This window comes from Schistocerca gregaria, chromosome 7 (assembly GCF_023897955.1).
Source record: "Schistocerca gregaria isolate iqSchGreg1 chromosome 7, iqSchGreg1.2, whole genome shotgun sequence".
In the NCBI taxonomy this organism is placed as follows: Eukaryota; Metazoa; Arthropoda; class Insecta; order Orthoptera; family Acrididae; genus Schistocerca; species Schistocerca gregaria.
The window spans coordinates 241,977,618-242,003,929 of NC_064926.1; the positions used below are offsets into that span (position 1 = coordinate 241,977,618).

General features: G+C 41.0%; 1 protein-coding gene across 2 annotated transcripts in view; it reads right to left on the bottom strand.

The window, feature by feature from the left end:
* LOC126282106 (glucose dehydrogenase [FAD, quinone]-like) overlaps nucleotides 1-26,312 on the bottom strand; it is a 230,275-nt gene that overhangs the window by 91,918 nt on the left and 112,045 nt on the right. For both annotated transcript variants that reach the window (XM_049981568.1, XM_049981567.1), the window contains exons 5-6: nucleotides 21,908-22,110; nucleotides 467-703 (exon numbers count right to left, since the gene is read on the bottom strand). In XM_049981568.1, the coding sequence (XP_049837525.1) occupies nucleotides 467-703; nucleotides 21,908-22,110 (440 nt within the window). The remainder of the gene's footprint in view (nucleotides 1-466; nucleotides 704-21,907; nucleotides 22,111-26,312) is intronic.

Sequence of the window (26,312 nt, forward strand, 5' to 3'; positions counted from 1 at the left end):
ATGTTATTGTTTTCTTTTTTAACGTGGATGGAAAGATACTGAATGTGTCACAACCCATTATTAACTAGAATCAAGTTAGCTGTGGTGCAAGTAAAAGCAGTTACGCTGATATACTTTAATTATTGCAGCTGGTGCACCTAATTTTTATATTTTCATTGAGTGTAGTTGTTGTATTTAATAGCCTCTTAATCTGAAGGACACAAAAGACTCATCACCACATCAAGTAACTTCCCAAAGTGTGGTTTTCAAAAGTAATAATAGGCATAACAGTTTCTCAATGCGGTGTAACAATTCGTTCACTGCAAGCTAATATCGTGGCAGTCGTGACACTTTACTTATCGACCAACTAATTTGTTGTTACTGACGGTGCTACTGATCCCCGTAAGTTTGCTTCGAGAGCACGATTTAGTCATTCTATTTTGCTGTCTTATAAGCTGGAATTTAGAAACTGAAACGAATTGCTTACCCGAAGAGGAAGATGCCGACGTCGGGGTAGCCAGGGGCGTCATCATCTGCGTCTTCGCCGCTCCTGATGAAGCCAGCCAGGCTGTGGTACCCAGGGGAGGACAGGGGGCCGGCTCGGTACAGCAGGTACTCGTACGCCTCTGCCATATGAAGGAACGCGTCCGAGGACTCCTTACGGCCGACGAACTCCTCCACAAGGAGTAGGCCGCGGTAGGTCACGTGGTCCTGTAAGTTGTACCTGTAACGAGGCCCCAAATACCTCACAGAAATATATGTACAAAAACGCATGGGATAGGTTTTGGGGCTCTGTTTGGAATGTGTATCTACAGGGACATGGACACAGTATTTAAAAGAAAAAAAATTGGGGACCCGTTTGGCTTCAGGAGATGTAAAAGCGCCCGAGAGACAGTCGTGTGATTGCGCTTATAATGGAATAAATAAATAAATGAATAAAAAATAAAAATGGTTCAGATGGCTCTAAACACTATGGGACTTAACATATGTGGTCATCAGTCCCCTAGAACATAGAACTACTTAAACCTGACTAACCTAAGGACATCACACACATTCATGACCGAGGCAGGATTCGAACCTGCGATTGTAGCAGCAGCACGGTTCCAGACTGAAGTGCCTAGAACCGCTCGACCACATCGGCCGACTAATGGAAGCAAGGCAAAAAAAAATAAAGATATGTTCATTCGATTTATTGACCTCGTAAGAGGTCCGTGGCTACGGAATTTATTGCTAGCGCACTCGAGCAGATGTAATTTCGATGGATTGCTCATGCGTTGCCTGCAATATGTAAGCTATAATAGAATCGCAGACCAGAGAGCTGTGTCGGCTGCAGTAGGAGCAGTGTCTGCTGCAGCAGCAGTTGTAGCAGTAGTAGTGGTACCTCGCAGTGGGCGGTTGGGGCGGTCGTGCCTGAGCGATGTAGTATGAGGTAAAAGCAGCCGCGCGCATATCTAATTTGTTACAACTAAATTTGTACTATTGTTGTATCATGCCTCTTGTAAATGTTTTTAAAATATGTTAATAATAATCTTTCTTATAAAATTAACTTTTGACAATCATTCATCTGAATTTAAAGAATTTACTGATTTCTGCAATCCATGGTCATCACAATTATCGTAAAGAAAAATATATTGTTTCTTTTTTATACATGACAAATCTAGCAGCCAGCATTTCACTGCGCTGTGCCAGAAAAATTTCTTATAGGGGCAGATATATACGAGTTATCCGGCGACTTCATTGGAGTAAGAATTTTCAATTTATTCAGAATGATCTTTCAGGGCCATGACGCAGTATTGCTGACGTCCAAATTTACCAGTTTAGATTCACAGTCAGTTAATTACTGAAAGGTTATATATGAGTCCCACTTTTTAATTGGGATGTTAGGCACGTTATTATTGCAAGGTTACGGAATAATAAACTGTTCGAAGGTTGCACTAAATGTGAATGTTATAATTATATATATAATTTTATACATATTTTTTCTGTTGGGAGGTTACAACCTAGAAAAAGAGTTCGACGACGTAAAGGATACGAGATGTTCAAAACTCACGAGTAAACTTAGAGAAAGATGGGTTATGTTCAATATGTACAAGAGCCAAGAAGGGAAAAGTGAGGAGCAAGGTCCAAGAAGTAAGTGCACGGATTAAAAAGTGTGAGACAGGCATGCACTCTTACTGCCTACTGTTACGTCTTTACATCTAGAGGAAAATACGGAAATGAAAGATAGGATTAGGAGTGGCATTAGAATTTACTGTGAAACATGATCAGTGATAAGATTCACCGATTATTTTGCTTTCCCCGCTGATAGTGAATAATAATTGCAAGAGCTGTTGAACGAAGTCCTTTGTTAAGCTCACACTATGGATTGTGCACAAAGCGAAGTAAGGTGAAAGTAATGAGGAGTAGCAGAATGAGATTATCTGTAAACTTAATATAATAATCGGGATCCAAGACCTGGATGAAATGAAGGAACTCTCTTATGTTAGAAATAAAATAACTCGTGACAGACAAAGCAAGCACGACATAAAAGGTTAGCACTGGCAAAGAGGCAAAACTTGTGTCTAATAGTATCAGACGTAGGTCATAACTAAGGACGAAATTTTTGAGGATGTGCTTCTGGAGCACAGTAGTGTACGAAAGAGAATCGCGCACTTGTGAAAAAGTGGCAAAGAAGGGAATCGAAGCGTTTGAGATTTAGTGCTTTGTAAGAAAATTACGCAGACTGATAAGGTATGGAACGAGGAGGTTCTCTACAGAATCAGCGAGGACAGGAACATGTGGAAAACATTGACAAAATAGAAGGACTTCCATAGTAATTGAGAGAGCCGTAGAGGGTGTAAACTGTACGGAAAAACAGATATTGTAATATATTCAACAAATTATTCACGATGTTGAGTGCAAGAGTTACTCTTCGAGATTGTCACAGGAGAGGTATTCTTGGCAAGCAGTGCCAAACAGTCAGAATAAGTCAAAATACTGACGACCATAGATCTTCCATATGTAAGTCTAAAAAAAACCAAAGAAAAGAAAGCGATATGCTCAACTTGTGTGTCGAATAAAGAAAGAGTCTGAAGGTTTTGTAAAAGAAGCAGAAATGTAAAGAGGGCAGTTTCTTGTATTGAAGTTAGCAGATAACAGTGGTTTTTCAGTTGAAATGAAGCAATACTTGAAACATTTATTTAACTCAGTAGAGAGTCTCGAGCAGTGGTTCCCAATATGGGGGTTATTACCTCCTAAGGGGTAAAATAAAATTTTCTGAGGGGTAAGAAAAAGAAACAATTGGATTCTGTTTCAGTCACGAGACTAAATTATTTTCAAAAGATCATTATTGTTATCACAATGTCGTAAGACTCTCATCTTAATTATGTAATCTATGAATAATTACTTTTTCTATTAGTAACATAAATGTGATGGAGATTACAGGTTCCTCACGCAGTCCACCCATCGAACAGATATGTTGTGCTTCGTACAGGATATCACTGATGATAAAAGTGAGACCATACGTCAGAAATGCTAAATATCTCAAGAAAATGTCTTCTCAAGCTGTAGATAGTACCTGCAGTAGTCCAGAAATTGCTTCATTATTCGCTAGGAAACAAATAAATTAATTAATAGACACCATGACACAGCATTAGCTATATCAGGACTACTATAGCGTTGTATACAATAAGTATAGTGTGTATATCCGAACTTGTTCTATTGTGAGTGGGGTTGTAGTGTGCAGTCAAGCAAGTGCCGCAATGAAGAGGAGTAATGCAGGGGAAGTATGTTTTGTAACAACCACTGGTCTAGAGGTACACGAGAGTGAGAAGGCGCAGTGGTTAGTACACTGGACTCGCATTCGGGAGGACGACGGCTGAAATCTGTTTCCAGTCATCCAGATTTTGCTTTTCCATGATTTCCCGAAATCACTTAAAGCGAATGCCAGGGCTGATTCTCTGAAAGACCTCGACCGATTTCCTTGCCCCTCCTTACTCAACCCCAGTTCTGTGTGTAATGGGCTGGTCCCGGCAGGGGTTCGAGTCCTCCCTCGGGCATGGGTGTGTGTGTTTATCCTGAGGATAATTTAGGTTAAGTAGTGTGTAAGCTTAGGGACTGATGACCTTAGCAGTTAAGTCCCATAAGAAATGGCTCGGAGCACCATGGGACTTAACAGCTATGGTAATCAGTCCCTTAGAACTGAGAACTACTTAAACCTAACTAACCTAAGGACATCACACAACACCCAGGCATCACGAGGCAGAGAAAATCCCTGACCCCGCTGGGAATCGAACCCGGGAACCCCATTGTTGACGGGACGTTGATCACTAATATTTATTCATTCCTTAGAGACATAATAATTGGACTCAGGATTCAAAAAGACAGAATTGATGGTGCGTATAGAAAAAGAGCACAATGAAAGTATAAAGTAGAGCACATTAGTGGTAATATAAATTGATCTTCGTTCAATTTGGTTGATTCTTACTTTGATCACAAGTTTACATGTATATTTGAAACTGCTCATTCGATTCATGACAGATGAAGCAATTGAATGACAGTCAGAAATTTTAAAAACTAGATGTAAAGAACACGTAAGACACTTGAAATATAAAAATAGCCCTTCTACTTTCACTGAACAACGAATAAAGCATGGAAATGAATCATCCAACAAGAAACAGGATACGGAAACCGTTAGAATAAACATTCACAGCAGGAAACCCTTAATATTACAAAAAAGCATTTAGACATAAAGAGCCCTTGCAATGAATAAGAAAGTAACGAAATTCCTAATCAACATCAGCAACAAATCACTGATCATGTTAAGCTCGAAAACAGTACTAAACGGACTAAATAAAGCTCGAAAGCAGTAACAAACAGACTAAATAATTAACTTAATTCCCCCTCCCCTCACTCACAAATACACACACACACACACACACACACACACACACACACACACACACACGTAACAAACAAAAGAGTATTAAACTGCATACAGACACCACGACAGGAACAGAAGATGAACGAAAGACACTGCGACGATTGGGAATATTACTAGGGGCGTTCAATAGTTTTTCTGAAGACGCGTTGGCGTTATTCAGGATTCCAACACACCATACTATTCCCAACTCTTCTGGCTACGGAACCCTGTTTTCCAACATAGTCTCCGTTCCACGTGATGGCCTTGCGCCACGTTACTGTGAGGACCTGTGTGCCCGCGTGTACGTTCTACTAGTCGACCGCGGAGCTGACTTGCTGTGTCAACAACCTTCCCATCATCACGAACTGCTTCCCGCTGAGTGCATCCTTCATTGGGCCAAGCAGTAGGAAGTTGGAATGTGCGATATCCGGGCTGTAGGGTGGATGAGGAAGAACAGTCCAATGGCGTTTTGTGAGCTCCTCTCCGGTGCGGAGACTTGCGTGAGGCCTTGCATTGTCATGGAGAAGAAGTTTATTTGCATTTCTGTGGCGACGAACACGCTGCAGTCGTTTCATCAACTTCCTGAGGGTAGCAGTTCAGAGTCGATCTTTGCGGCATGGCGAAGAGAATAAAACGGAATAATCCCTTCAGAGCCCCAGAAGGTCGTTATCATGACTTTACTGACTAAGCGTGCGGCTTTGAACACTTTCTTCGGAGGAGAGGTGGTGTGGCGCAACTCCATTTATGGCCTTTTTGTTCCAGTTCGAAGTGATGAATCCATGTTACACGGCCCGTGACTACGTTTGACAAAACATTGTCATCATCAGCCTTGTAAAGCGCAAACAATTTCGCACAGCTGGTCCTTAGTTTTTCATTACGGTCTTCTGTTACGTGGCAAGGAACCCATTGGACACACATTTTTGAGTACGCCAACTGTGAGACAAATTTGTCGGTACTGCGAACAGAGACGTCCGGCTGTGCAGCGAGGTTTTTGATTGCGATACATCGATCATCTCGAATGAGAATGTCCGCAGAACCCGTACTGTAGGAGTCAAAGCAGTGTGCTGTTGGCCAGCACTTGGGTGACCCGACAGATTTGGTCAGCCTTGTTGCGATGTTGGCAGACGCCTCACCCAACGACTCAGCGTGACTTTGTTCACTGCGAGCTCTCCGTACACATTCTGCAAGCGTCTATGCAGACCTTAGTTGCTTTGGTTTCATCAGAGGAAACTCAATGACAGCTCTCAGAATGGACGCACCTCCATTACAGACGCCATTTTGATGGCTGCGTATTGCACTGTCGCCCATCGGAACTTCGTGAAACTAAAGTAGCTAAGGCGGGAATATTCCACGATGTCGTACAAGAAATACCGCCTTTTTCAACCGAGATTGGCCGAGAAAAAAATGCATTACTTAACGAAGGCCCCTCTTATGTACAGTAGACATATCAAATCAAAATACAGTGAAAGTGAGGTGTTCAGTTGAAATATGTCCCAAAAACGCAGACTATTGGACGACTTGGTGTACAAAGATTAACTAAGTTCAATGTCCCCAGATAGTACATATGGACTCATAAGATCACAGATCGTAAATAAAACCAAATAGTAATTTAAAGTCAGGAAACTTGTGCCGCAAAGATTTGTTTCTTACGTAAGAAGACGAGAATAACACAAAACTGTAATGTAATGGCTCTGAGTACTATGGGACTTAACTTCTTAACTTCTGAGGTCATCAGTGCCAATAGAACTTAGAAATACTTAAACCTAACTAACCTACGGACATCAGACACATCCTGGCCCGAGGCAGGATTAGAACCTGCGACTGTAGCGGTCGCGCGGTTCCAGACTGCAGCGCCTAGAACCGCTCGACCACTCCGGCCGACCTGTAATGTAATAGCAAATCTGTGATTAGTGTATAACGCAGTTATTATATATATAATACAACCATGCACTACAGGCCACTGAAGAAGCTCCGCAAATAAAAAGAAGAGAAACTTTCATGGCACAATGCAAACAGCCTGTCATTTAGTCGCGTCAGACCAACCACATCTCCAAGAAGTAAGTAGGACTCAAGAAGAGATTATAAGATGCAAAGAGAATATTCATAGGCAAAATAAATCAAATAGTATCAAACATATACCTGAATTAGTCAAAGTATTCACAGATGGAACAGAAGTTACTCATGGAATGTCGGAATACCGAAAAACGAAGAGAAACGAATTGTTTGGAATATGGTGTTACAAAAGGATACTGAAAAATTGGAGGGACTAATAAGGTGAAAAATATATAGTGAGACCCAGCAAAATCGACGAGGAAAGGGTTAGTGGAAAAGGTGAGAAGAAAGACAGGATGACGGGAAAAAAGTTGTGGGAAGGTCTTATGGGACCAAATTGTTGAGGTCATCAAATGGTTCAAATGGCTCTGAGCACTATGGGACTCAACTGCTGTGGTCATCAGTCCCCTAGAACTTAGACCTACTTAAACCTAACTAACCTAAGGACATCACACACATCCATGCCAGAGGCAGGATTCGAACCTGCGACCGTAGCAGTCGCACGGTTCCGGACTGCGCTCCTAGAACCGCGAGACCACCGCGGCCGGCGCTGAGGTCATCGGTCCCTAAGCTTGCACACAACTTAATCTAACTTAAACTAACTTACGCTTAGGGCAACACACACCCATGCCCGAAGGAGGACGCGAACCTCCGACGGAGGGAGCCTCGCGGTCCATGACAAGGCACTCACACCGCTCGGCTACCCTGCGCGGTGGGATGATGGATGTGTTAAGATATTGGAGAATGATTTCAGTGACATTACAGAGAGTCATAGAGGGCAAAAACTGTTGAGGAAGGCAGATACTGAAATATATTTAACAATAATCGCTGACTTTTTGTGTGATAGCCGTGAGGAAGTCATGTGCACAGGAGAGGAAATCGTTCCGGCAACATCCAACCCGTTAGGAGACTGATGAAAAAGTGGGAAAGAGAGGCTGAGCTGTCTGTATGTGTCTATTTTTCTTAGTGTATGTGTGTGTGCGTGCGTGTGTTGTAATATTTCTGGCTCAGTCAGCCATCATATTAGGCTCCGAGAAGCTGTTCCCAGGGCAGTGGAGATGCAAGAAGTATATAGATGGCGAAATTTGGTGTGAGGTACATGTGAGAGATGTTAGATTCAGTACCATTCCCGTGAGAAAGACAGCCCACATAATGCTACTGCTCTATGATTGGCTGCTGTGTTCGGAGCAAGGGCGCCAAAACGTTAAAGTATAGTTATTATTGTTAGTTAAACTACTCATTGGAATGACTTCACGTTTTAATATAAATATCTCTCAACAGCGGACTATCAATCAGTCAGTTTAGAATTATTATAAACAATTTAAATCAAAAACAAAAGACAGACTAAATTGCAGACGAAGCACTTCGGAAGCGTTCGGGTCACCTCTTTTCTGGTATGGCGCGCGAAGTATTTCGGGCTGTTCGTCACTCTGGATTAGGCAGTCGAGATGCACAGTCATGTTGTCTGAAACAGTAAGTGCTTGCCAGTATTCAGTATTAAAAGACTCACTCCGGTAGTCATGAGGCACAGACACGTGCCACAAATAGTGTAAAGATACATTTTCGTAAACATTGTGTTTGATCATGTACTTTGCTGTATCAGAAGGTGTTGTATAAGATCTTGTAGTCGTCTCGTGTGGCTATATTAAAATACACTAGTGGCATCCCGAAGAAGTGATACATTATTTGAGAACAGAACCTCGCTAGAAGTCAGTTTCAACCTCAAGATACAGAACCTACGCCTTCGTGCTGTTTTCTGCACTGGGGTCATCAACCTGAAGATAGAAGGTTAGTGGACTATAACAGAACCTTCGTATTCCACACAGTGCAGTGGAAACAACTAGGCGCCTCACGTGTACTGCATGCACAGATCAAATGTGCCCAGTGACACGTCATCTGCAGTAATGCAGAGGAGGTAAAGGGGGATGATCGTTATTAACACCAACAATCAATTCATTCTTCCTTTATTGCCTTAGTGTGTGTGCTCGTGTGACTATGTGTGTATGTATGTGTGTGTGTGTGTGTGTGTGTGTGTGAGAGAGAGAGAGAGAGAGAGAGAGAGAGAGAGAGAGAGACAGACAGACAGAGAGCGCAAGGGGTCAGGGGGTAGGGCAGGGTGTGATGGAATGTTCGTGGCGTCTTCATTAATATAGGGCGATTCAGCTGCCCCTACCGCTGTCGTTTTATGTAGCCCACAATGTTATAGCTGGCCTTCGTAAACCACGAGCGAGATTTTCATGTTCTCTCCCTCGCTATGCGCGAACTGTTAGTCCTACAGAACAAAAATGAGCACGACCTTTTTGTAGGAAATGTAGTTAAATTTTGTACTGGTATATACGTTTTCGCTTCAGGCCACAGATTTCAAGTTATTAAAGAAAAACGTCCAAAAGTGACCTTCAAACGCACCTCCACCCCGTACTGACCCCTCACCAGTCAGAACTTCATGTATGTTGTTCCTGGCGCTTACTGCTACCACTGTACAAAAACTCAGATCAGATGAACTATTCTCCATATTCGAGCTTTTTTGGTCTCCATTGAATTGACTATTACGCCACCAGCATTGTCAACTACTGTGTTAACATCATCAATGTAAAAGCGCCTGCAAGGGTAAATAACGAAAAATGCCTTTCGTAATCATTACGCTAAAACTAATTACGTTGGCAGTTCGACCAAAACGTAGCCCTTAGAAGCGCAGTAGTTTCTTAGTCAGAAGGCTACATGAACACAATGATGTAACTGTCTGTTTTTTGGCTTTAAAATTCACAAAATTGTTTGGTAGAATTCACTCGAATGTCAGTTTTACTATTTTTAAGTGCCATAGCGTAATAAGGCCAGCCAGTGAGGACCAGAAAGGTGGTATGCGAGAAATAATTCGTGCAGTCGCAAATATTTGTACAGTGACCGTTGCCTGCTGCCCGTTTTCGCGGAGGCGGGAGGTGTGGATTCGAGCTGCTGGCAGTTAGGAACGGACATCGTTGAACAGCAGACTTCTCCTGCCTGCTGCAACGTCTGGGATGGATTCAGCGCAAATTGGCAGCGCGTGCAACGAGAGCGGGGCAGAATCGCCGCGGCTACGCTGATGACGTGCAGCGGGTCCTGACCGCGTCTTCCGTCTGCCCCGGTAACTGAGTGGTCAGAGCGACCGACTGTCAATCCAAGGGGCCCGGGTTCGATTCCCGGCTGGGTCGTAGATTTTCTCCACTTAGGGACTGGGTGTTGTGTTGTCCTAATTATCATCATTTCATCCCCATCGACGCGCAAGTCGCCGAAGTGGCGTCAAATCGAAAGACTTGCACCAGGCGAACGGTCTACCCGACGGGAGGCCCTCGTCACACGACATTTCATTATTACCGCGTCTTCCCTGAGAAACAGCTAATGCGTTACACCGGACGGTGTTTTCTTACCTCGACAGTTACTAATGACTGGTTTTTTTCTCAAGTGACTCTGGCGGAACCTGTAACATTACAGGACATATTGGGACATATTGAAGTATTCGATACTGTAGACTTTTAGGGGATGTCGATACAGATATGCAAAATGTAAAGGGAAACTTTGGTGATGTTTAAATATTGTACTGTGTCAATATTAGGACATTTTGCACAGCAAGAACAAAAATAGAATTAATGTAAATATATATTAGTGTTAGTAACCTATTTTCATTCAATTTTGTAATTATATTTCATTTTGTAAAGGAGGGACTCACTGTTTGCTGTGGCTCTGATTAGTTGTGGAAATTATCGGTTTTGAGCTAAATTATTTCGTATAATATGGACAAGATACTTTTGGAGACTCGCCAGCTAGAGAGAGGGTCTGTGAATGAGAGTTTGATGTACGCTTCTGGAACTTTCTATGGAGAAATTCTATATTATGATCGCAAAAATACGAAAACTTGTGAAAACTGTTTCATAACCTAATTTCGAAAGACGATTTGTATCAAGAAATATTGCTAAAAAGATTTATTTACGTTTTGAAACACAATTTAAATCATTTTACATATAAATAGTTGTTCTAAATCACTCAAGAAATATCCAGAATCAAATGTCAAGATATTTCTGGAAACATCGGTACAAATCTGGTGAAGGTTATCCAGAAGCTGGTAGAAAAATGTTATAAAATCTATTTGGAAATTATGCTTGTAAGAATTTATATGTACTGATCCTTTTACTTACTTTAATCTGTACTAAAATTCTGTAATGTCTAATTTAGTTTTAAGTCGTGAATTGCTATCGTATTATAAACAAAACATTGTCAAAGACTCTCATTGTTTGTAAAGATATTAATACACCTAGGAGTTGTCAGTTGCCAGTCCAGTTGGGATATGCAGTGCGGTTAGCTCTGAGAGTCAGTTGTTGAGTCTGTGAAGTCTGTCAGTTCTGTTTGTAAATAAACGTCTGTAATGAAGAATTACTTGTTGTCGTCAATATGATCTCAAGACCTTTTGCACGAAGCAGACACCTCCTAATGCAACGTTTTAATTTGGTGTTGAGGAGCTGAAATGTTATAATTTGGTGCAGAAAGTCCTGGGACGTTATAATGTGGTTGAGGAAGCTGGGATGTTATAAACTGTAATGTTGCTTGTGCGTAGTATTTCTGATACATTGTCTCATCTTGTAAGCCCTTTGTGTTTAGAACTTCTAATGTGACCAGCGGCCGCTGTGGCCGAGTGGTTCCAGGCGCTACAGTCCGGAACCGCGCCGCTGCTACGATCGCAGGTTCGAATCCTGCCTCGGGCATGGATGTGTGTGATGTCCTTAGGTTAGTTAGGTTTAAGTAGTTCTAAGTCTAGGGGACTGATGACCTCAGATGTTTAATCCCATAGTGCTTAGAGCCATTTGAACCATTTTTCTAATGGGACCACGTGCCCCAGCAGGCTGTATTAGTAGTATCAGCAACTTTATTCATCCGTAGATCTCTTTTACAAGGGTATAGGACTTGTCAAAGTATTTACTACTCTAGATAAATTTAATACACATATATTTACAGAATTCTAGTTAAAGACAATCATTAGATTTACACCTGGTATACAATACTTTTCCTACAAATAACTTATTAAATAATGTAATGCCACACTGTTCACTCATATTTCACTATCAATCACTGCAGACTCTATACACACATTGTTTCATAACACTTCACTCACTACAAACTCTCTCTCACACAGACACACACCACACACACTGGTGATCTCTGGGCCGTTTTCTGTACCGCAACTTCAGATTTGCTATCCTGAAAAACTGAGTCAGCATCCCTCCATAATGAGTGCGATGTTGCGCTCAGGTTGTGCTATGCATAGCTTGGGGGTAAGGATTTCTAGAAAGGAAAGAAGAAGGGAAAAAAAAACATGAAGTGAAGATGTTATGTGTTCCTAATTTATGCGTTCCCAATTTAAAGTGAACTCGTTGTGCTAAACTGCGGTGGTGAGCTGCCTGTCGTCATTGTGTTAATTTGTTGATTTAATGGCAGATCTTCATTGCCCTTGTTGCTGCGTGGCTATCCTACGAATGAATTAAAGTTTCCAGCAGTTATAAAAGGATCAAGGGATGCAACACGACTGAGGGCATGTTTTGAATTAATGACTGTTAGATAAGCTGAAGAGTGGTTACTGTTCATACAGTCATCTGTGTCATGAATGATGAATTCTTACCGGAGCTGTGGCTGTTTTACCTTATAGTGTTTTTTAAATGACAAGAGTGAATTTGAGTTTTTTTGTTTGCCAAAAATTTTCGAATTCGGACGTTGGTTTTGGTACATGAGTGGGCTTGCAGGTGGCTCTGAGGTCTTTCCTGTGTTAGCTAAACCGGTCTGCCCGGTTTGTTTATTCGCGCTGTTGAGCCATTGCGCCGCGTTTGTGTGCTCGCGTCATTACCTGCCCGCCAGTTGCTTGCGTGACTGGCTGCCGCGTGGCTGTGCCCACTAACGCTTGTGTCCACTCCCGCCCTGGATTTTCTCAGGTACTCACCGAAGCGTGATAAATGTGTGGTCCTGTTATGTATGCCTGTGACTGAGTTTTGTCCAGTTTGTTACCGCTTGCGTATGGCCAATCTCAGTCTCTTACAGAGGTGGCTACTTCGATTTCTACCGCCAATAGGCTGTTATATGTGGCGCCATCACGGAATCATTCCTGATGAAGCGAGTGATTATTCCACCTTAATGGTGGGACCTCAGCCTAAATTTCTATACCTTGTGACATTTTCCTGTAATGTTTTTTAAAAATTCGATGGTAGTGACTGAATCCTGAAAGGGCAAATGACTATTTCTTAATCCTATTGTGCATGGCTAATTCACCCTCACACTGCATGTCAGAATATTGTAGTTGTTCTATGGGGTTCGGGGTTGCAGTCGGTTCATGTCGACTTCTCGCCACAATATTTCGACTGGCAACCATACAGCCATGTTGAGGTGAGTGTCCGCCACTAGCGGAAATATTGTGGCAAGAAGTGAACATTATCCGGCTGCAATCCCGAAACCTCGTAGAATATTCAGTACGCCGTGAAAACTTCAAGAATCACAGTTTGGTTACTCATTGCCGTGGCCAGGAAAATTGTACGAACTTAAGTCTCATGTTTTAGGTATGCTAGTGATAATACTCTTTTAGACATGCTAGTAGTTTGCCTTTGAGATTGGCTACTTCTAGTGTTAATACTTATTAATCGTTTTACTATTTCTGTATTTCCAGTTTAGATAAATTTGGGAGAAATTGCATTTCTTTGCCTTGCAGTAGCAAAACTATTTTTAGATTGATCCTGTATAACTTGGTCATAGGCGTGGAGAAATTAGCAACTATATCACCCCGTGGGGAAATGAGCAACTATGTCACCCCGATGATTCGGTGTATTTAACTATTTTATTGTTCTGTCATATGTTCGTTTTTAAATTTTTAGAGGACTTTTATGAACTTTAATTATTTGTAAAGGGAGAACATTCATTATTTGAGCCCCGTAAGTAAGTGCAGTCTCAGCATGGCTGTGGTTCGCTGTAAATTTTATTTGCAATTTGAATTTGATACTGTCTGTGAGATACAATGTTATAGTAATTTTGGCATAAAGGGGCTGACAGAGTATCCATGTTTACTTTCCCTGAGGGCTGATATCAATTGTTGCAATTCTCACTGATTGCTTTATGAAATTTGTTATTTATTGTGGTCATTACAACCAGTTAAATTGAGTGATTGTTAATCGAGTTCTGAACTTAAATAAAGAGAGTATAGCTATGAATCCTGCTGTTCCTTTTGTTTTTCGGTTTACCTTCCATTCCAGAGCTACTTGCGCTGCATCCTGTGTCGTCTTAGATCAGAAGAAGCATAAATAAGTATTACCTTCGTTACCTCGATTTAATGTTGGTTTGCATGTATGTATCTGTAAGATACCTATGTTTTATGTTGTACTGGTGATATGCCCAGAGAGAGTATTTGCATAAAATCAGACGATCCGTCAGTTGATGGAAGGTGACTGGAGGGAGAAAAGAACGGTTGCCGTGAAATTTTCTGGGCACTGAATATTTAAGAATGAGGATTAGTACGATCCAAGGACTAAGAATTATCGGAAAAAGTGTATAATGGTGAAGTAAAGAACGTGGAATTCCAAGTGATTAAAGCTGTTTACTAGCGTAGAAGAGCTGATATGTGAGATATAAATGACGAGAGCTGAATTATGCAGAGGACTTACTGATTAACAAATAGTACTTCTGTGAACATCTAATTGCTTTATGTGCCTCTTTTTTTTTTTAAATGAAGGATCGCCTCCATACAATTATAATATGTCGGTCGTTGTGAACCAATGTTGTGGGTAACCCTAAAACATTTGTCTCACCTGGATATCCTTTCCTGTAGTGTTCAGAATTTATTCATACTATTCAAACACGGTGTTTGATTCAAGATAGTTCATCAGTCAGGAATGTCATTAATCATTTTAGTGTGTGTTCACTTAAAATCAGGAAAAGCGCCACGCTATCATAGCAAAAGCAGCGAAGGCAGAGATTTCTGCATCACACAACGTTTTAGTACGTCACGAAGTATGAGCAACGTCGTTGCATATATCTTCCGTCATCAAAAAACTTCGGCAATTTACGTAAAAAGTGAATAAAATACACTGCGTAACGAGTCCACAGTACAAGCTAACGTATAGTTCAAAGGCTACCGAAGAAACAGAAGTAAACACCAGGGCGAAATAAACTGGGCGATTTTCAATTGGCTGTGTCGTATTACGGTGTTCGAAAAGCAACAATCACAATTCATAACTTGCACGAAAACCTTCACGTCGAAAGGAACAAGTCTGTATCCAGTAATGAATTAATGACACGCAATAATGAGGTTTTGATTAGCAGAAAGTATCAGTGCCGAGGTCGCGATTGCTCTGAAGGAGCCAAAGAGAGAAAAAAATCCACTGTCCCGATGTTCCAGTCGAGTTATGGTCGGAGGCTGATGAAGGCGTAGTTGAGCGCCCCACAAACCAAACATCATCGAGTTATGGTTCTGTCAGCATTGGAATGCGGCTGGCTAGCTTATACGGCTTATTGTTCAAAATAGTTCAACCAGTTCATCAGAGAAGGTCAAATACGAGCAGATTGGCAACGGAGTATCCCTGTAGCAGTCTTCAGAAATAAGGTGTTTGAATTACCGCCCGATCATACTACTGAGCCAAGATCTTTTAACGAATAATCGACAAACGATTTGCGAAATAACCCAAATCAATATGGATCAAGTCGAATTTGTAAAAAACATGTGGCAAGACTGACGCAATCTATATTGCTCGGTTGCATGTTGAAAAACAGCGTTAATACATACATACATTAAAACTTGTTCCATAGATCGTGAATACGACATTTCGTAATGATATTGAACGTGTCATCTTAAAATAACTTTACTTTGCACAAAATAACTATTTTTTTTAATACAGTTACTACTTCATATCTAAAAATGCATCTACTGAGTAGAAGGAGTTGTCATTCAGAAATTTTTTAAATTTAGTTCTAAACATTGCATGGCTATCTGTCTGACTTTCAATCATATTTGACAAATGACCAAAGATTTTTGTGTCAGTAAAATTCACTTCTATGTGTGTCAAAGTCAGATTTAGCCCAGAATAGTGAAGATTATCCTTCCTTACAGTGTTGTAGCTATGCACTCCGCTGTTATTTTTGAAATAAGATCAGTTATTAATAACAAATACCATAATCGAATGTACGTATTGCGAAGATACTGTGAAACCCCGATTTCGTTAAATACATGACCGCTAGTTGATCTTGGGTGGGCTCCAGCTATTACAATGATTACATGCCCTTATTAATGAGTAATTTTTTCTTCATGATGAATTACCCCAAAATATGATGTAACACGAAATAAGTGAACGAAAATAGGCATAGTAGGCTAATTTACTAATATTTTTATCACAAAATTTTGCAATAACCCTAAAAGCATTAGGAGCTGAACCTAACCTTTTAGCAGATCATCAATGTTTTACTTCCAATTCCATTTCTTATCAGTGCACACAACCTGATATTTGGAATATGTTACATTAGCAACGGACTTCTGTTCGTAGTCTATATTTATCAATGGTGTTATGCCATTTACTGTACAGAATTATATATACTGAGTTTTCTCAAAATGTAATGAGAGTCCATTTGCTGGGAACCACGTAATAATTTTCTGAAAGACATTATTTACAACTTCCTCAGCTGATCGTTGTTTGTTGGGTGTGATTACTATAAGTGTATCATCAACTAAAAGAACTTTGCATCTTCATGAATAGAGTGTCAAGTAATTAATTTATTTTAAGAACAATAAGGGACCCAAAACTGAACCCTGTGGGACACCATACTTGATACCTCCCCACTTAGAGGACTCTGCTGACTTTTGCAGACTATCTGTACTGTTAATTTAAACCTTCTGCATTCTTCCAGGTAAATATGAATTAAACTATTTGTGCACTGTCCCACTCATACCACAGTACTTAAGCTTCTCTATAAGATTTCATGATTCACACAATCAAAAGGCTTTGAGGGACGACAGAAATCCTAATGGGTGACGTTTGGTTATTCAATACATTCAATATTTGAACAGTGAAAGCATGTATAGCATTTTATGATGAAAAGCCTTTCTGATAATCGAACTGACATTTTGTTAGCGCTTCATTTTTACAAATATGTGATGCTAGTCTTGAATACATTACTTTTTCGACAATTTTGGACAAAGCTGTTAGAAGTGAGATTGGGCAGTAGCTGTCAGCATCATACCTATCCCCTTTTTTATGCAGTGGTATAACAATAGTGTATTTCAGTCTATCTGGAAAAATGTCCTGTTTTAGTGAGCTACAACATATGTGGCTGAGAATCATATTTATCTTTTGGGAACAAGCTTTTAGTACTCTCTTGGAAATGCCATCAATTCCATGTGAGATTTTATTTTGAGTGAATTTATTACTATGCCAATTTCAGTAAGAGAGGTGGGTTGAATTTCAATTTTATCAAATTGCATAGGTATTGCCTCTTCCATATACTACCTTGAATTTTCTAATGAATAACCGGATCCTATTGGCTCTACAACACAAAAAATGATTATTAAAAATGTTTGCTACTTCTGACTTCTTGTTAACAACTTTTCATTGAGTCTGATAGAAATACAGTCTTAGTGCGCTTCTAGTTGCTCTGTTTCCCTTTTAACAATATTCCAGTTGTTTTAATTTTATTATCAGATGTACTAATCTCAAACATAATGCATATACTTCTGGACTTTTTAATAACTTTTCTAAACGCTGTGCAGTAGTTTTTATAATGTTTCACTGTTTTTGGGCCATTAGTCCCCCTAGCTATAAGATACTTTTCCCTTTTCTGTTTACAAGATTTTTTATCCCTTTAGTAAGCCATGGCTTTTTAGATGACTTCTTACAATTATATTTCGCTGTTTTCTTATAGAAACTTCTCAAATATACTTACAAAGGTATCATGAAATAGGTTAAATTTTAAATTTAGCATTTCGTTCCCTTTAGGCTTCATCCCAGTCTAACTGTTGCAAGCTGCCCCTTAAATGTTTGATAGTTAAATTGTTAATTTAACGCACTGCTTTGGAAAACTGTTCTGCGCTACTGCGTGGAGCTATGTCATGTGTTGTAACTACCTGTGCATCATGATCAGACAGACAATTCTTAAGAGGAAAAGTTTTTATTTTATTAAATTTCTCTTGATATATACAAACATTATCTATCAGTGTGGTGCTTTCCTGTACCACCCGAGTAGGAAAATCAATAACTGGCGTAAATAGAAAGAACTAAATAATACTTCAGCGTCAAGTTTTCTATGGGAGTCTTCCAGAAAATGTGCATTGAAATCTCCACAAACAATAATTTACTTCCCTCTGTCTGAAAGATAGCACAACAAAGAATCCAAATTTTTCAAAAATAGCTGAAAATTTCCCATTGAGGACCTATGCACGGCTACAATTATAAAAGTTAAAAGAAGAAGCTACAGCACCTCGCGTTTCTAGACCTCGAAATGGCTATCGACTGAGGGCCGCCTGACTTAGTCTGGTTACCGCTTCGAGGGCGTGCCTTTCCAAAGTGTCTAGTTAAGTGGGTACGGCTTCTGTATGTTGAACAGAGGAGCTAGGACAAAGCGGCTGTAGGGGCGTCGAACGGCTTTTCACATCACGCTAGGAACCCACCAAGAATCGGCTTCATCACTGCTGCTGTTCGTTCTTGCCATGGATGCTGACACATCAGACCTGCTCATTCCATTATCATGGACAACTTTCTATGCCGATGGTGCTTTGTCTCCAGAGCCAAACGGAAAAGTTGTACGAGTGAATTGTGAGATACGGCCTGCGGTAAAAAAAAAAGGCGAGGGGGGGGGGGGGGTGAGTACATGACATCAAATCCACGATAAGTTGGGCCCATTAACATTGACTGAGAAGATTTTCTACGAGTTACAAAATTTAAGTATCTCGCTTTGGCAGTCTCCAGTGATGACCAGCATACAGACGATGTCAAAGCAAGCCGGGATGATATGTCGAGTGACAACAGGAGTCTCCTGCGATCGTCGGATGAATATCATCTGAAGTCAAATATGTACCAGGCTGTCATCCACCCAATCGCTCTCTGCAGTACCGTTACCCAAAGAGGCAGAATGAGGACGGGGGGCCATTGAGAGGAAGATGCTTAGATGGACAAGCGGCATCACTCCAATGGAACAAGTTTCAAACGATACTATAAGGAAACAGTTTTAGGGCCACACCGCCAAATGCGAGAAAGTCTTCTGCAATGGCTTGGGCATGTGTTACGGCAGAGGACGACATTGAAGTGCCAAAAGTCATGCGACAGCGATATGCAAATGTGCAGATGTCGGTAGTATCGCTCGCACAAAGTATAAAAGGCGGAGCTGACATTTGCACTCAGGTGATTCACATGAAAAGGTTTCCTACGTGATTATGGCCGCACGACGGCACTTAATAGACTGAAAGCGGAATGACAGTTGAACTGAACCCATGGAATATCCCATTTTGGAAACCACTAGGGAACTTAATATTTTCATGTCCACAGTGTTAAGAATGTGCCGAGAATTCAGGCGTTACCTCTCACCACGGGCAACAGAGTGGCCGACGGCCTTCAAATAACGACATAGAGCAGCGCCATTTGTTCAGAGTTATCAGCATTATCGGCAAGCAACACTGTGTTGAATAACCGCGGAAATCGATAAACAGTGGGGCGAAATTTGACGTTAATGGTCTATGACAGCAGACGGCCGATGCGAGTTCCTTTGCTACACCGTCTGCAGCGTCCCTCGTGGGCTCGTGACCGTAGCTGTTGGACCCTAGACGACTGCAGAACCATGGACTGGTCAGATGAATTCCGATTCGAGTTAGGAAAAGCTGATGGTAGGATCCGGGTGCGGGAGAGACCCACAAAGCAATGGGCCCAGGTTGTCAACAAGGCAGTGTGCAATCTGGTGGTGGCCCCATAATGGCATGACCCGTGTTTACATGGAATGAACCAGGTTCACTGGTCCAACTGAACCTATCATTGATTGGAAATGGTTATGTTCAGATATTTGGAGACCATTTGTAGCCTTTTATAGTTTTCAGGTTTCGAAACAAGTATGGAATTTTTATGAATGACGTTGTGTGACCGGGTCACAATTATCCGGTAATGGTTTAAAGAACGTTCTGGATAATTTGTGCGAATTATTTGGCTACCCAGATCGCCTAACATGAATCCCATCGAACATTATGGGACATAATCTAGACGTTAGTTCGTGCGCTAAATCCTGCCCTGGCAACACTTTGGCAATTATAGACAGTTGTAGAGGCACAATGGCTCGGTACTTTTGCAGGAGACTTCCAACGATTTATCGAGTCAGTCTCACTTCTAGTTTCTGCACTATGCTGGAGCCTACACAGTGGAAATCATAGGAGAGAGAACTAAGGACTTAGCAAGACGGCGATGGACTGATGTTCTGTAAGACCTGAAGACTGTAATCCTTCATCCAGACGTGGCCCACGATTAAACAAAACAGAGGCAGAAAATCACCTGAATGATCCTGCCACCAGGCAGGACGACCGCTAAAGAATGAGAAGAATAAGAAGAAGGAAGTATAATGTTTTGTAAACTTTACAGGTGTCCACTGTTGTATACAATCATGAAACTTATTTGTGTGTCGTGAATGCAGTTTTGCCGCCAAAGTAAAACTATGTTGTGCATCATCATATTTTCGCGGCGCAAATACTGATCCATAAAATTTGGGGCTTGGAGCCGCATAAATTTGACTTTTTCTTCTAATATTTCTGCTGAATACCGTCCAGGCATCTTCAGAGTGGGCCGAGGTGACTGACGCTCCAGCACTTGCTTCGTCCTTTTAAAGCCGTGGATCGCACCATTGCTCATGCGGCCACAGACGAAAGCTGACGAGAGCAGCCTGGAGGACGAGCTTTTACACCTGAGAAGAGTGAAGCCAACGGGTACTCACGACAGCAGATACATAAGGCGCTACAAATAAAACCATCTGTGGGTCTAAGAAAATCAGAAGAAGACAAGGAAAGTTTTAAATCGATGGCTTTTCTGCCATAAGTGGGAAGCCTATCGACAAAAATAGGACGGATCCTCAGTAAGCATGAAGTAAAAGTGATTTTTCACCCTCCACCAAAGACAGCAACACAACTGGGTTGCTTTAAGGATGATTTGGTTCTTCGGAAGCCTGGGCTTTACAAGATCCCCTGTGAGTGCGGCCGTTCATGTATAGGACGGACGAGAGATACACAGAGCACCGCAGGTACAGCCGGCTCTTACACCCTACGGTGGCCGAGCACTGTATTGAGACTGGGCACTCTATGGTGTACGATAACGTCGAAATTTTAGCCTCGACTTGATCCTTCTGGGACTCAGTAGTGAAGGAAGCAATTGAAATTCGTTTGGCGATGAAGTTAATTAATAGAGATAATGGCTTAAGTTTGGACAAATCTTGGAAACCGGCAATTTCTGTAATAAAATGACAATGACATCACGACGGTGCACTTCGCATTGATACATCGATATCACCGTGTGGATCGACTGTGCAGCCATAGATCTATTTCCATGCATATGCCGTACGTCTTTGTCGCCGATTGACGTCTCTGGCGCCTTGTGTATCTGTGGCCGCATGCGCTGTGGTGCGGTCCACGGGTTTAAAAGGTCGGAGCAACTGCTGGAGGGTGAGTCACCTCGGCTCACTCTGAAGGTGGCTGGACAGTATTCAGCCGAAATATTAGAAGAAGTCAAATTTATGCGGCTGCACTCCCGAAATTTTATGGATTAAAACTTTGTTGTGTGATAACATTAACATTCTATAAATAGAGAGAGACAAAAAGGAAAGAGGTATGCTATTCAGTTATATGATGTGTTAGGGAGAAGTTTTTGACCCTGCTAAAGGACGTTCTTGAAGTGATGTAGGGAACTGCGGGACGCGAACCTCCAGTACTTGTTCAGATTTTTCCTGGTGCCAGAGTGGTGCACGTACCCGACGGGCAGGTCCTTGAGCAGGGGCACGCCCACGTCGTGCAGGTGGTCCGCAGGCCCCAGGCCGGACAGCATGAGCAGCTGCGCCGTGCCCACCGCCCCCGCTGACAGGATGACTTCCCGGGAGGCGCGCACCACGCCCACCTCGCCCTCCCTCTCGTACTGCACGCCCAGCGCCGTCATCGTCTCCGGGTCTATCAGCACCTGCACCGACACACCACTACCTAAAGCTCACGTTACAGGAATCAAAACACTCACAGAGTCGTTGTCTAACATTATATATATAGACTGTTTAGATTTACTATCTGTGAAACAGGAAATCTTCTCCGCTTCTCAGACTTCTTCCTGCATCTCCCACCCCCGGCCCCACTTGTTCTCTCTGTCTTTCTGTCTCTCTCTCTCTCTCTCTCTCTCTCTCTCTCTCTCTTTCTCTCTCTTACTCTCCCTCTCACACACACTCACATAAATGAAATAAGTTCGGGCCCAGCTGATGCACCAAAAAAGCACACAGATCCCCACCAGAAACAAACACAACGAGCAACTGAGCAGCGACGATACCATAGCATCGTTCAATGAGTATGTCAATATAAGCTCTTCTCGAAATTCGTTTTGTGTTTGACAACTTATGATACCAGGTTTTTTTTGTTTTTATTTATGGATTCTTCCGTCGCTTCTTGATAAAACAAATCCATATTGAGGGTTGAATAACACTTGGGCGCTATTTTGTTCTACTGATTTTTATTTGTATGAACTAGTTTTTGGCTTATTAGGACATCTTCAGATAACTACTGGCTATTGTTTACAAGGAGCTTGTGTTCTTACGAACCAAACACTATGGACTAAGATACAACACACTTACACACGATCTTTAGTTGTGGTATTGTCTTTGGAATTGTTAAACGGGTCTTTTGACATTTTGTTCTGTAAAACTGTCCTTTAACATAAAAATCATATTTTATGGTTTGTCAGTACCATGAATGACAACAATTAGAATTATTTAGAATACACATTTCCTTTGGTGGTTACAATTTGTTATTAGGAAATTGTGCATTAATATATACCAAATATTACATTGTTACAGTTGAGTTACAGTTAGGAACGTAAACAGATAAGGGATATTACATTATATAGGGGTGTGAATTTGTTTGCTATTGGATGACTTCGTGGTTAGTAGCAGGTTTACTTTATTGTGTGAAGTTTAAGAGTGGTAATGTGCTCAGTTGCAATTCGTCATTTAGGACCAGCTGGGGATTTAGGGCTAACTGTTTGTTAATTTCAAGTGCTTCTCGTAGGCTGAGTTTCCTGCCTTCGTTTGCTGTATGTAGCACTTCTTTGAGCACATGTTATTTGATTGATTTATTTCACTTTCTGTCTGCCTCTACAGTTTTACCCTCTACAGCTCCCCCTAATACCATGAAAGTTATTCCTTCATGTTGTAACGGGACATCCTCTTCTAGCATTACTTTTCCTCAACGGTCGATAACACTATTATTCTTCGAGTTTTGGACAGGTCAGTATTATCTCGGTTGTGTATAATCTTATACACAGTATCTTATATTCCAAGCTAAAATTTATGGAAAGGAATTACTTTTAAAACTCTTCAATTTCGATGTTATAATCGGTAATTACTAGTTCGGAATGTACAGTTAAAATTAATTTTTTGGAAACACTTTAAATTATGAACTATTGACACACTTAAAATTTCTATTATTAATTAGTACTGTTTACTATATTTATTTCTGGATTCAGTTATGAAATAATAATCGTAATTAGTAATGTAACTGAAACTAGTACAAATTCATTTGTTAAGAAAAATTGTAAACGCTTTGGAATATGGTAATTCCCGCAGAGTGTGGGAGTCGTAAGCATCTCTGATGTGATCTGGCGTGTTTTGTATTTTTATATGAACAATGTAATTCCGGCTTTGTTAATGTGACAAATCAAAATACTGTATGATATATTAAAATGAGAGAAAGTAAATTTACGTAGAAAATGCTGCAACAACAATATTCAAATTTATTTACTTCAGACCAGTTGTGAGGACCTGAGGTGAGATTTTCAGCTTCAAGAATCAGACCCCTAGAAAAGAAGAACTAGAGACACCTCACCATGACAAGCTAAGTAAACTAGAAAGTTTATTGTAATCTTCGCTCCTCTCAAATCTTCTTAAAAGACTTTGCTTATAAATTACTTGGACCAGACATTGTTTAATGTGGATAATAGATAGGAAGAAAAACAGATGTCCTACCACTCTGTTCTTCTTCTTGTCAGTGTTGCCCATATATTCCTTTAATCTCCGATTCTATGCAGAACCTTCTCCTTCCTTCTGTGCAGAACCTTCTCCTTCCGTCCCTTATCGGAAGACCCAATTTTTGTAACATTCATCTATAGCACCCCATCTCAAATGCTTCGATTCTCTTTTTTTCTGGTTTTCCCATAGGCCTAGTCCATGTTTTGCTACTACAAAATGCTACGCTCCAAACGTACATTCTCAGAAATTTCTTGCTCCGATTAAGACCTACGTTTGATACTAGTAGACTTTTCTTTGCCAGGAATGCCCTATTTGATGTTCTCCTTGCTCCGTCCGTTGTGGGTTATTTTGTTAGCTAAGTAGCAGAATTCCTTTACTTCTTAGCTATCAGTCCTAATGTTAAGATTCTCGCTGTTCTCATTTCTGCCTCTTCTAATTACTTCGTCTTTCTTCGATTTACTTTCAATCCATATTCTGTAATCAGTAGATTGTTCATTCCATTCTGCATATCGTATAATTCTTCTTCACTTTCACTGAGGATAGCAATGTCATTAGCGAATCTTATCATTAATATGAATTTTAATTCCACTCTTGAATCTTCGACAAACGGTCGGTGCGGAAGTCTGCATCTCTGTCTTATATCATTTTTAATCCTAGCGTTTCAAAAAAAATGGCTCAAATGGCTCTGAGCACTATGGGACTCAACTGCTGTGGTCATCAGTCCCCTAGAACTTAGAACTACTTAAACCTAACTAACCTAAGGACATCACACACATCCATGCCCGAGGCAGTATTCGAACCTGCGAGCGTAGCAGTCGCACGGTTCCGGACTGCGCGCCTAGAACCGCGAGACCACCGCGGCCGGCCCGAGCGTTTCGTTTATGATCTTCCACTTTTATTGTTCCTTCTTGGCTTTTGTATGTGTTGTATACTACCCATCTCTCCCTACAGCTTATCACTGTTTTCCTCAGAATTTCGAGTATCTCGCACCATTTGACATAATGGAACGCTTTTTGTGGTCGACTAATCTCATGAACATGTCTTGATGTTTCTTCAGCCCTGCTTCCATTATCAACCGTAACGATATTTTCCCGAAAGTCGAATGCGATATCACCAGACTCATACATTCCACACACCAATGTGAATGTTCGTTTTGTTGCCACTTACCACAGTTACTTTAGAAATTCTGATAGAATGTTATCCATCCCTTCTGCCTCATTTGATCGTAAGTTTTCCAATGCTCTTTTAAATTCTGATTCTAATACTGAATCCCCTATCTCTTCCCTATCGATTCCTGCTTCTTCTTCAATGACACCAGACAAGTGTTCACCCTCATAGAGGCCTTTAATGTACTCTTTTCGCTTATCCACTCTCTCCTCTGCATTTAACGGTGGCATTCCCATTGCACTCTTAATGTTACCATCCTTCTTTTTAATGTCACCGAAATTTGTTTTCACTTTTCTATATGTTGAGTCAGTCCTCACGATAATCATCTCTTTTTCTTGCACCCATTTCACCTTAGCTTCCCTGTACTTCTTGCTTATTTCATTCCTAGGCGAATTGTGTTTCTGAATTTCTCTGAACATCCTTTGTGCTTTCCATCCATCAGCTGAAATATTTCTTTTGTTACCTGTCATTTCTTCGCAATTACCTTCCTTGTACCTATGTTCTCTTTTCCAACTTTTGTGATTGCCCATTCTAGAGATGTCTATTCCCCTTCAACTGAACTGCCTTTTGAGCTACTCCTTATCGCAGTGTCTACAGCTTTAGAGAACTTCGAGTGTACTTTTTAATTCTTTAGTACTTTTGTTTCTAACCTTTTTCCTCATTGTTTGTTCCTGATTAGTATTTTAAACTTCGGCTTACTCTTCATCTCTATTTAACTGTGATATGAGTCTATATCTGCTCCTGGGTACATCTCACAATCCAATATCTGATTTCGGAATCTCTGCTCGACCATGATGGAATCTAACTGGAATCTTATCGTATCTCCCCGCCTCTCCAGGTATACCTCTTTCTCTTGTCATTCTTGAACAGAGTATTCCGTATTACTAGCTGAAATTTATTACAAAACTCAATAAGTCTTTCTCCTCACTCATTCCTAACACCAAGCCCATATTCCCCCGTAACCATTTCTTCTACTCCTTCGCCTACA